General features: G+C 32.9%; 2 protein-coding genes across 3 annotated transcripts; both read left to right on the top strand.

The window, feature by feature from the left end:
• The first annotated feature begins 3,837 nt into the window (after nt 1-3,837).
• Nucleotides 3,838-8,349, top strand: LOC123014155. The gene is made up of 8 exons (XM_044413090.1): nt 3,838-4,179; nt 4,245-4,529; nt 5,233-5,390; nt 5,444-5,744; nt 5,793-5,910; nt 5,965-6,984; nt 7,077-7,864; nt 7,915-8,349. The coding sequence occupies exons 1-8, from the start codon at nt 4,033-4,035 to the stop codon at nt 8,083-8,085; spliced, it is 2,988 nt and encodes a 995-aa protein (XP_044269025.1). The 5' UTR covers nt 3,838-4,032; the 3' UTR covers nt 8,086-8,349.
• A 177-nt stretch (nt 8,350-8,526) lies between these two features.
• On the top strand, nt 8,527-10,834 carry LOC123014481 (mannose-P-dolichol utilization defect 1 protein homolog). 2 transcript variants are annotated; one of them, XM_044413626.1, is made up of 5 exons: nt 8,527-8,756; nt 8,803-9,025; nt 9,078-9,198; nt 9,413-9,545; nt 9,604-10,834. In XM_044413626.1, exons 1-4 carry the CDS (start codon nt 8,590-8,592, stop codon nt 9,538-9,540), a joined length of 639 nt encoding a protein of 212 aa, XP_044269561.1. In that variant the 5' UTR covers nt 8,527-8,589; the 3' UTR covers nt 9,541-9,545; nt 9,604-10,834. The 2 variants fall into 2 exon arrangements, with proteins under 2 accessions (XP_044269561.1, XP_044269559.1); XM_044413624.1 differs by having other exon boundaries at nt 9,413-10,834.
• Nucleotides 10,835-10,848: the final 14 nt, after the last annotated feature.

The following is a 10,848-nucleotide window of genomic DNA, read 5'->3' as shown; positions in this document are numbered from 1 at the left end:
CTGTTTACACTAATCTTCATTCTGTTAGCAGTTAGATATAAATATGTCGATCAACAATATGGTAAAAAAGAAGATATAATAACTGAAGATACCGAGAGCAGTGACGAGTAGGACGGGAAATATATACGGCGTCTTTAGCATTTAACTATACAGCTTGTTTTTATTTAATATACAGTGAAAGCCAACAAACTTAAGTTTAATTCCAATGTAGCTTACCAACAAATAAGATATAAATATGTCAAAATACATACAAACAAATAATGATCTCTGAAGTTAGTTCTTTAAAATCCATTATACTGTTTAAAGAAAATTGAGTTAAAATTAGCAAAAATAGGCACACAAAAACGTGTCTTCATTTAAAAAAATCATAAAACGGTAAAAATTTTGGATCAATTTGTAAACGGCACTACTTATTTCTTGTTTTTCAACTTAAAATTTAAATAATACGACACATTCTATTAAAAGTCTTTATTTTAAGACGTGTAGAAATTAACTGAACTAAAACTAATCTCCCGAGTTTTTTGTGCCTCAAGTGGTTCCTTATCCCTTCGCTGGGACTGTTAGTTACGTATTCCTGAAGTCTGGGAACTGCGATAATCGTGGTGTTTTTTTTTTCTAATTTTTGAATTCTGTAAGACTTAAAGTCTTATCGATAATGTAAAGAGACCTAAAGGGATGACTCATTGCGCGGTCAAGAAACCGGACCCTTCCTTGTCTTTCGAAACGGTGTTAAAATTAGAGCAAGCGAATAGAGCATTCGAACCCTTCTCCCTGGGATGTCCTTGCCTCGTGCATGCGAAAAAAACAGAGTAAACGATGACTTGTTACTCGCCCTATAAAAGGGATTCGCGAATATCGCTAATTAATCAGTCGACAAGTCTAATCAGTTCAGTTGAGTCAATTGAAAAAGAAGCTACCAAGATACCTTGTGCCATCATCTGAGGCCAGAGCTGTCAGCCGAAGCAGTCCGATTGTTCAATGGACCCATTGCATCAAGGAAAAATCGAGGGTACCGCATGCGCGGCGGGAGAAATAACTCTACCCATTATTTTTAAATTTGCTTTATAGTCTAAGATCCGAATTAGGGTCGACCTTCACCCATCTGCTTAAAATTAGGCGCTGAACACGATGCAACAGGTTAAAATACTCTGCGATGCATAGTTTTTGAGATATTAGCAATAGACCGCACTGCGTGTGAAAAATAGACCAAAATCTCGATACAAATAAAAAAAATATTTTCAAATTGATCCATATAACGTTCTTTATATTTCTAGAGGTCTTAAAAACTCAAAAAAGTGCATAAAATGTTATTGAGTCAAGTTTAAAAAATTACGAATTTTTTGAGTTTTTGAAGATGAGCGATATAATTAGTTAGAGGTGTTTTGGGAGCTTTAACAAAAAAATCTTGTATACACCACGTACGGAAAAGGTTTTAGGTAACTCCTCTCATTAAAGACTCGGCTCCTACGTCGCCTCGTCATTAATTACGATTTGTCCCCTAAAACCCTACTTTGCGTACTTGATACATAAATAGCTATTTTTACATGACAATATGTTTATCATTATCAATATTGGCACATCTACAAATTTTGATTTTTTAATGAGTTTCAGTTTTTTTATTAGTAAATTTAAATATATAATGATTCATCGTTGTGTTATGGAACAACGTGAAAACACTAAGAAATAATGAAAACTGAAGAAGTTAACAAAATAAGTTTGTAGTTCCACATTTTTTCAAAGTTTTCTCCAACGTCCCACTGAGTTTTAACCTCTCTGTCGCACATCTTTATTTGCTCCGATTTTTCAATTTCAAAGCTCGGCAACCCTTATTCATGAACGTTTTTTCGCAGGCAACCTTATACCACCGTGTTCGCAATAAAATTATCTTTATTTTCATATATAATTTATTGCGCAAGCAGATCGGTGCAAATTACTACATCGACTCACCTGTTCATACCTGGCAACCCAATAATAGTGAACAGAAAAAGGTAGGCAACTCAATTTTTTCATACTCCTTAGGCTTCATACTTTCGATTGGTATTTAATTTTTCTGGTAAGCAAGTAAGTGAAGTAATTATTAATTTTTGTATTTTCAATAAATCATATCCTTGAACATATTTTTTTAGGCAACCCATTCGCGATACATTCCTTTGCATATTAAATTTGATAAAAAATAAGTTTCATCCGGTAAGCAGATGGGTGAAGGTCGACCCTAATTCGGATCTTAGACTGTAAAGTATTAGTGCCCATGTTGTTCACTCTCAGTTTAGAAAATAGTTTCTAGTCTTGTATAATGATTTTTAAAAATGCTTTAAAGTGGGAAGTATTCAGAATTATTGTAACCTTTATTAATATTTTATTTACTTAGTTATATTATGCTAATCATTTTATTTTATTCCAAATAGGATCATGATACTTGCCCATATTTCCAACCGTTTCGTCTGGAATATCACCGGTGTGTCTCTGTACATTACTCTAATAATTAATCGTATTTTAATTGACTATTGATTGCACATTACTCTCCTGAAATTGATTGACCTCACGAGTTGGCTAAGGATCTTACACTCAAAGAAATTTAATCCTTCTGTTTGATAGGCCACCGTTCAACCAAAACAAAGGTACGTTCGAAAGTTAAAAACTCAAAAACCCGCCAAAATTACACTGTTTAAAAAAATGAGTTGAAATTAACAAAAATAGGCACACAAAAAAATCATAAAACGGTAAAAATTTTGGATCAATTTTTTTTGTTGAAGATATTAACAAATTTCATTACGTCAAATGTTACCGATTACTAGCACTGTAAACTTTAACTTTTTTTACTCAAAAGTTCAAACTTCGTTTATATTACATTTTTTCTGACGCCAATGTGGAGGTTGCATCTTTTTTTTATATAAGTTCTAAAATACTTTTCATAAAACAATAAAATGTTTTTTTAAGTTTAACAATAAAGTCTCCAAAAAAAAGTCCCTTGAAGATGGAGAGAAAAAGCACTTTTTTCTCTAAATCTATTAGTACTGTAAAATTTTGTTTTGAAAAAAGCTTTAGAAAATATCTCCTGAATATTCAGATTTCTTGAATAACCCTCTGAAAAATGTATTACATATACAGCTCACAACTCAGTTGTATTCTAAATAATAGCATAGAAATTGTAATGGTAATTATAGGTAGCTACTGTCTAGACAGTAAGTACCTAGTACCTTAGTGTAAAAGTGTAAGTATACTCTGAGTTTAAACTTTAACCAGGGTGTATTATTGGTTGCTTTTGAAAAAGAATTATAAAAGGAAACCGACATGCTCATCGTTCACCCCGGGTCGTATTTTCATATAAAAAATTAGTTTTATAACTGCAAAATTTCTAAAACTTATTGACCATGACCTCGCAGCCGCAACATAGCCGGGGAATTCTATAACAAATAAATTAATTCCATCGGCTGACGGAAAGTGCTCGTAATAATAAAAAACATTTTGAAAACTCTAAAAACCCGACACAAAAAGAAGATAACAGATATTGTTAATTTGATCCCGTTTTTGTAGGTGTGTTTTAAACTTTCCCACAATTTTTAGATTGTTTCACCTCTACCATGTAAATTAGGTAAATGTGCTATGATAAGTACAAGATAAAAAATAAAGACTGTAGGACATAAATAAATATTGTTTTCTGAATGAAATAAAATACCTTTCGTTGGGCATAAATAAAATATCTGCAGCGACATTTCTCAAAATACACTGATTCAATTTTAAGTCGATTTAAAATTGTCATGTACTTTAGCTAAAATTACTGCGCAATTTCCTTCTGCGCACGCGTCACCCACATATGATCATTGGTCAATTCTCTGTGTAATTGCTGTAATGTTATGACAGGTCATTGTTTTTTTTTCACTCACATCTACAACATTTGGCAAGAGATTCGTGTTTGCAAACATTAGTTTTGGAAAAAGATTGATAGTGCGGTTTGTTGCAAGACAGGAAGCAGAATTCATCGTTTGCTAATTTCCGGCAATCAAAAGCAAATTCATCGGTTTTTATATAGATATGGGCACCCGAAAGAAGGCATCCGAACTTGTTTTTAATTTGCAATGGAGAAGTAAACCCGACAATGGAGGCGACAAGTCCAACGTTATTGGAATGTATGACACCCCAACAACAACCTCGAACTTCGAAATGTTTAAATCGTACTTGGTGAGTTGTTTTTATCAATTATCACAAATCTTTTTATAATTGTTCCACAATGGCCTTAATTTCAGCTGAAGAATTCCGGGGTCGCTGGCAACGATGTGAAAGTTACTTATATCACCGACAACGGGCAGGAATGGGTGATTGACTCTCAGGAATGGTTTGAACTAGCTTTGAGTGCATTTCGTTTGAAAGCTAGATTGGGGGAGGTAATTTTTCTCAAGCTTGACAAGATATTCAGCTCAAAACATCTGCCGAGGAAAGATTCCAATGATGTGGAAACGCAATTCGATATGGATTCAATGGACAACAGTATGATTGCACCCCCAGAGTGGTTTGTCACCTACATGAAACAGGTAATTTAATATTTAATTTTGGCTGCATAATTTGCTATTGATTGAGCACACATTGTGCAACAGCTGACTCATTGTTTGGCATATAACTTTATCACCAGTTATGCATCTTAATTTAACAGTGACTTCAAATGTGGGCTATTTAATTTTAATAAATAGAAAAACCTTACTGCAAAATTTATGAACCTACAATACCAGGTGACTGTAAATGATTGTGATTTTTATTCTCAAATTGGTGTCAAATTTTCAGTTTGGCAACCTTGGCACCTGAAACATCCTGAAGGATTACTAATCAACTAGCTAAAGCCGCATGTGTTTATGTCTACACTAGTGGGACACATTAATGCATTAATTTGAATAATAATGTTTTTAGTCCCTATATTATTAAATTACTCTTAAACGATTTGAGAGGCCAATTGGCTTAGCACAGCTTCAAAAAGCCATGCGGCATGTGTCCAAATTTTAATTGGTTTTTGTCAATTGGCATAGCCGATTTATAGCAACTGGTATAATGTGGACGTACCACATGATTAAGTTGTCAACACTGAAAAATATAGACTGATTTTGTACCTTTCGCTCTTCCTTTAACTGATTAAAAACTAGTTGAAAGTAATTTATGTTTAACATCTTGGCTTGAACAAATACCAAACAACAAGGCCATTTCAAGGTCGTCATTTATTTAATTAATTTAATTTATTTTTTTTAGTTTAAACGAGATGTTGTGGAAGAAGTAACTTTTGCGGTCACGTCCAATATAATTGCTAATAAAGACAAGGAAGTTCCTGTTGCAACACCTGCGTCTTCAAAGAGAAATAAGCCCGAATTTACTAAAAGATCTAGAAAGCATGGAGAGAATCCTATTGAGTATGTTTCAATTTAATGAGGATTTGTTGTTAATATAGAATTTCAAATTTTAGTAAAGAACTTTTTAAGACTTTAAAATTTGACATGAAATTGGAAAATAAATTGGACAAATTGGATGCGAAAACAAAGAAAATCAAGGAAAAGAAGCAAGCATTGATTAATAAAATAAGCTGTGCTGAAGATCGACATGGGAGTGGTAAACGCTCTCATTTTCTACTTGATACTTCGTCTTTTATGAATGCTTCTCTTGTAAACGAATGCAATACTGGGGTCTATGAACATATGTTGGGCGGTGATGTTTATCTTCATACTTGGCAAGTTATCAACAGTGGGATGTTACCTTGGACTAGAAGTGTAAGTAGAAACTAATATTCTTTTCTTGAGTTAATAGTTTATGTTTAGACCGAATTGCGCTTGACTTGGGGATCTACCGAGATGGTACCGGCTAGTAAAACTATTCGCTGCCCTCTCTTGCAACCAGGGGAAAAAGGCACAATTTCTGTTCGATTTGAAATACCGAGTAAGTGTCAGATTTGTCGAAGTGGAATTTTATTACGAATTGACATTTTTTCAGAGAAACCCGGCACTTACGAAAGCTACTGGAATTTCTACGATAAAGACGTCCGATTTGGCAAATCTTTGAGTTGCTGTGTTATTGTCGACAGGCCTTTGTCTTCAATTCTAAATGTAGAATCGCCAAAGAAACCTCTCGGAAAAGTCATGTTTTGCAGTAGTGGAGCAGCCGAAGTGTCAAAACCATTACCCGTGAATGACAATCACCAAATGGAAGAATCAGTTGAGAAAATGTTCAATATTGCCGAAAAACAGCCAATTTGCGTTCAAGTACCTAAGCATGTTAAAGAAGTTGTTATTTTTCCAGAAGATTCAGAAAATAATATAAATGCGAGTATAGAAATCCCGGAAGGTGTCAAACGACTGGTCTACTACCCTAATAGAATTGAACCCGAGGAGAGTTCTCCTTTTTTTGATTTATCAAAGCTGACAAACTCATTTAAAACAGAGACCCAAAAATCGGCTGATTTAGAAGAAAACATGAATGTGTCCAAATTAGTTTATTTCCCAAATGAGTTTGCTGAATTAGACAAGAAAAGTCCTTCTAAAGAGAACATTGACGCTGTGAACAAAACACTAGCTCAAATGCCAATGGAAAATGCCACGACTCTTGCAAACAGCGTTATTGATTTAAGTCGACGCATTCAAAATATTAAAATAGTTGGGACTTCTCAGCAAGATTCTGATTCGGAGTGGGAAAGCGTGTGGTCATATGGAAAAATGAAAAATAAGGACAATCAATCAACTGACTTTGAAGATAAAGCAACAAACAAATATGGTATTGCGGAGAAAGATCTTATTGTAGATTTATCTAAAAAGTCCAAAGAGTTTGATAAAGTCGAAAAGGATGAGGAAAATGTGAACGTAAACGATGATAAAAACAATAACAACGGAGCAGTGGAAAACAACAACTCAACAGGGGAGTCGATTTCGGAAATTGCCAGCGAGGCGTCTTCAGATCTGAGCAGTGGCTATGATGTGGTGAATGATCCAGTGTGTGAAGAGAAGGAAGAAAATTCAGGTAAAGTTTAATTCCGTAAAAAACATCTTGTTTTTCTACACAAAGTTTACTGAAGTACTTTTGATCATTTTTATGTATTTTTATCATTTCAGGATATGTTTATATAACATTCGACGGCAATAAATTGCCAGTTCCGAAACACATTTTGCGTCCCGATTTCCTTGTAAATGCTGAAGAGGCCCCTGGACCTTTGAATTCCGAAGATGAAGAAAAAATTGATAATGCCTCTCAACAAAAAATTCCTGACGATTCAAACTCTGTAAAATTAGAACAAATCCATCCTAAGGAAGAGGTCACTGAACAGTGTGTCCAAGAAAAATCTTTCATGTCACATTGCTCTGCTACCGGTAGTTGTTTCTCGGATGTCACTTCCGGAAAAAGATTGTTTATTTTCCCCCAAAGCAATCCAGGATATGAGGTTTTTTATCCATCACAACCAAAAATGGAGTCTGAGAAAATCGAGAAACCGGTCACTTTGAACATCAAAGATGAAACGAAATATACTTGGGCACATCAAGCTCCATGTTCTCATTATTTAAAAACGGATCCGTATGGACCGTTGGACCAATCACAGGCTGGATCCCTTCATAATCCAGCTGTTGGACACCCAACTTCTTCTCATCCACATCCAATTCCCCATCATCAAAACATGCAACAGTCGGAAAGGAAACAATTTGATTATGGTTTGCATCACCGACCAGCACCTAAACCCTCTGTTAAAGAAGAAACGCCATCTGCTCCACCTCAACCACCACAAGCAGAATATACACCTCAAGTTCACATACTGCCGGAGAATTTGGTCAGCGGTGCTGTCAATGTTGCCTCATCTGCAATCAACACGGCACGTTCTGTCATTAACATGATTGTACCAAAAGCAGAAGTAAGTATTCTGATCAAATGTCTTCATTTTATTGTTATTGTTTTGTTTAGCCTGGAAAATGGGTGAATGGCCATTGGGTAACGGAGAATCCTGATTCAATCCGTGCTAAGAATCTGCTCATTTTAGCTGAGATGGGCTTTTGGGATGCGGATTTAAATGCTACGCTTTTAGCGCGGTATAATGACGACTTAGCTAGAGTGATAAGTGAACTTGTTCAATAAATACACTGTATATTTACGTCCTATCTAATATGTTTTATTCACAAACGCATTTTACTAGTTAGTTTTGTAGTCTAGTTTTAAGGTATTGAAAAGTATTGGTGTTATTGAATGGATTGGATTACTAGTTTTAGGGAACAAATATTAAAGGTTCCGAATTTATTATATCTGAAATGTATTTTCAATTAATGAGATTACTTTAGGTTGTAATTTGTGTAACTATTATCATGTTAGTGGTTTTCTTTTAATAAAATTTAAGTTTTTCCATTTTGTTTTTTTAATTAAACCCTTTCGGAATTATAACCAAAATTTAAGAAAACGAAATATATCTGCGGTTTTTAAAGAATAATGATTTTAAGTCTTTAATTGTAATTTGGGTTGCCTATACACAGTTGTTCAGTTAAATATTTTTCATTATTTATGGTTGCATAACAAGTGGTGAGTGACATTTGACAGACAGCTGTTCCCAAAGTTTAAAATTTGTTTCCGGTTTTACCTTTGAGAAAAATGGAAATTATAAAAGATGCATCTATTTTGCACTTTATTTCGGACGTTTTAAGTATAATCACCATTTCTACGTGTTTTATCCTGAAAATTCCACAAATTTTGAGCATTCTGAAGGTTAAGAATGCAAACGGCATTAACCTTGTTGGATTATTAATGGAATTAACAAGGTAAAACTTATTTTTTACGTTCTAAAATACGTTGAAGCTCTTTTAGTTACACCATAATGTTTTCATACAATTTCCGTAATCGTTACGCTCTTCTATCATACATGGAGTACCCCATTATTCTCATACAAGAAATAATTTTAATAGTATTTGTTATGTACTACAAAAGTTGTTTAAACGCCTATAGTATGATAGGTGCAGTTGTTTATGGGTTAATTGCGGCTGGGCTTTTACTAGGCACAGTCCCACAAGGTGTTATAGCTTTTCTTGTGGTATGTAGCCACAACATCAGGAGGGTACAAATTTTTATTGTTGAAATTTTAGCCTCTTTGCACACCTATAGGGGCTTCATCAAAAGTTGTACAATTATTGGAAATCTTAAGAACAAAAAATTCTGAGTCAGTTAGTGTTCTTACTTGGTTCATATCAGCGTTTACAAACTTCAGTAAGTACATCAACATTTTTTTTTTCAGTAAATTGATTTATTTGATTCGAATTTTATTTTGGAATAAAACAACCACACTTTGGGGCTATTGAAGTTTTGATATTGAATGTTTGGTTGCATAATTATGTAGCTTATTTACATTTTCAATTAACAATTGAAATTATCTGCTTCACAGTAAAGATGTTACATTATACTTACAATTGTTATATTTCAGCACGAGTTTTTACCATTTCGGTGGATTCAGCCGACTTAACACTCCTTTTAAACTTTGGAGTTAACGTTGTTTTAAGTTCTTCTGTAATGATAGCTGCTTACGTATATAAACATCCCAAAAAAGACTAAGACGGGTATTAGAATGCTACCTAAATTCGTTATATAATTATATTATTAAAGTTTTGTTTATAGTGTGAATAGATTCTATGTAGTGATAGGGTGGTTTAACGAAGTATAAAGCGATATTAGGACATCATGGATTTTTTAAAGTTAAGTCACCCCTAAATTGACTTCCACTTGTTTGTTAACTTGTTAATAATTTAGTGACAGTTTAATGAGGAGAGTTAGCTGTTATTTTATATACCTTGTTTATGTGATAGTTTAGCATATTTATATTTTATTCTAAGGGCAATCATTGTCTACTCAGGTATACCTATTGTTTTAAATATATTTTAATTGTTTATCACACTGAAAATATTTAAATTGGTATTTTGTTGTAAAGGCATTTATTATTTTATTAGTAACATTTTATTCACTTTTCTTCTGATTTGAAATATAAATATCGTTTGTTGATCAGAGTTGTTAAGATTTTTATAAATAAATATCAATATTATTAACAACCAAGTAAATACAAAAGTGGGATAAAAATAAAGTATCTATCGTTTTATGTTTTTTTTTCTAGAAGTTCAAAATGAAGAACAAATGTTACAATTCTGTAATTCGCCTAATGCTACTCGTATCTTAGATCAAAGTAAAAGTCAGTTTTCTTTATCGAAGAAATTTTATAATTTTGCTTTAATAAAAAATGTTAAATTTTGTAAACTTATTGTTGCTTTTGTTGATTAAAATTAAATTTCAAGCAAGCTATTTTTATGTAATATCAATTTTTTTTAATGTCAAATTACTAGAAATACGTACCTAATATTATTTTCTTTCTCCATATTGCTTCAAAATTTCTGGTGGTGTAAAATTCTATTTATAAATCTGAGAAACTGTCTAAAGCAATTTGAGACACATTTTTACTTTATGTAAAGAGGGAACTAGTAATTTTCATTAAATTTGACCATTGTTTAGGTCACACATCTTTCTTGGTTAATGAAGAAAGTTTAACGTGAAATACTATCTATAAGTAATTAAATTTTTACTTTAATTTACAAGCACACCGTTTTCACCAAATTGATTAGTTCCTCTCAGTTAATTACAAACAACAAATTAAATTTCAAAGCAGAAAAATCAAAACTATTTTTACCTGATTGGGATACCGGATGCTCCACATATAATTTATTCAAGAATGCCGTTGTTGCAATAAGTATTTGTGCAATTATCAAGTTTAGATTTTAAAAGACATTATTTTAATGTAAAATTATATTTTTGTATGAGGACTGTTATAGTTTCAACTGTTAAATAAAATCATAAAAATCAAGTTTAAATTTTTTG

The sequence above is a fragment of the Tribolium madens genome, unplaced genomic scaffold, assembly GCF_015345945.1.
Source record: "Tribolium madens isolate multiple individuals breed KSU strain unplaced genomic scaffold, Tmad_KSU_1.1 Scaffold_97;HRSCAF=244;Tcas5.2_LG3a, whole genome shotgun sequence".
Classification (NCBI taxonomy): domain Eukaryota; kingdom Metazoa; phylum Arthropoda; class Insecta; order Coleoptera; family Tenebrionidae; genus Tribolium; species Tribolium madens.
The sequence above is the reverse complement of the archived record's forward strand: the minus strand, read 5'-3'. Positions and strand labels throughout refer to the sequence as shown.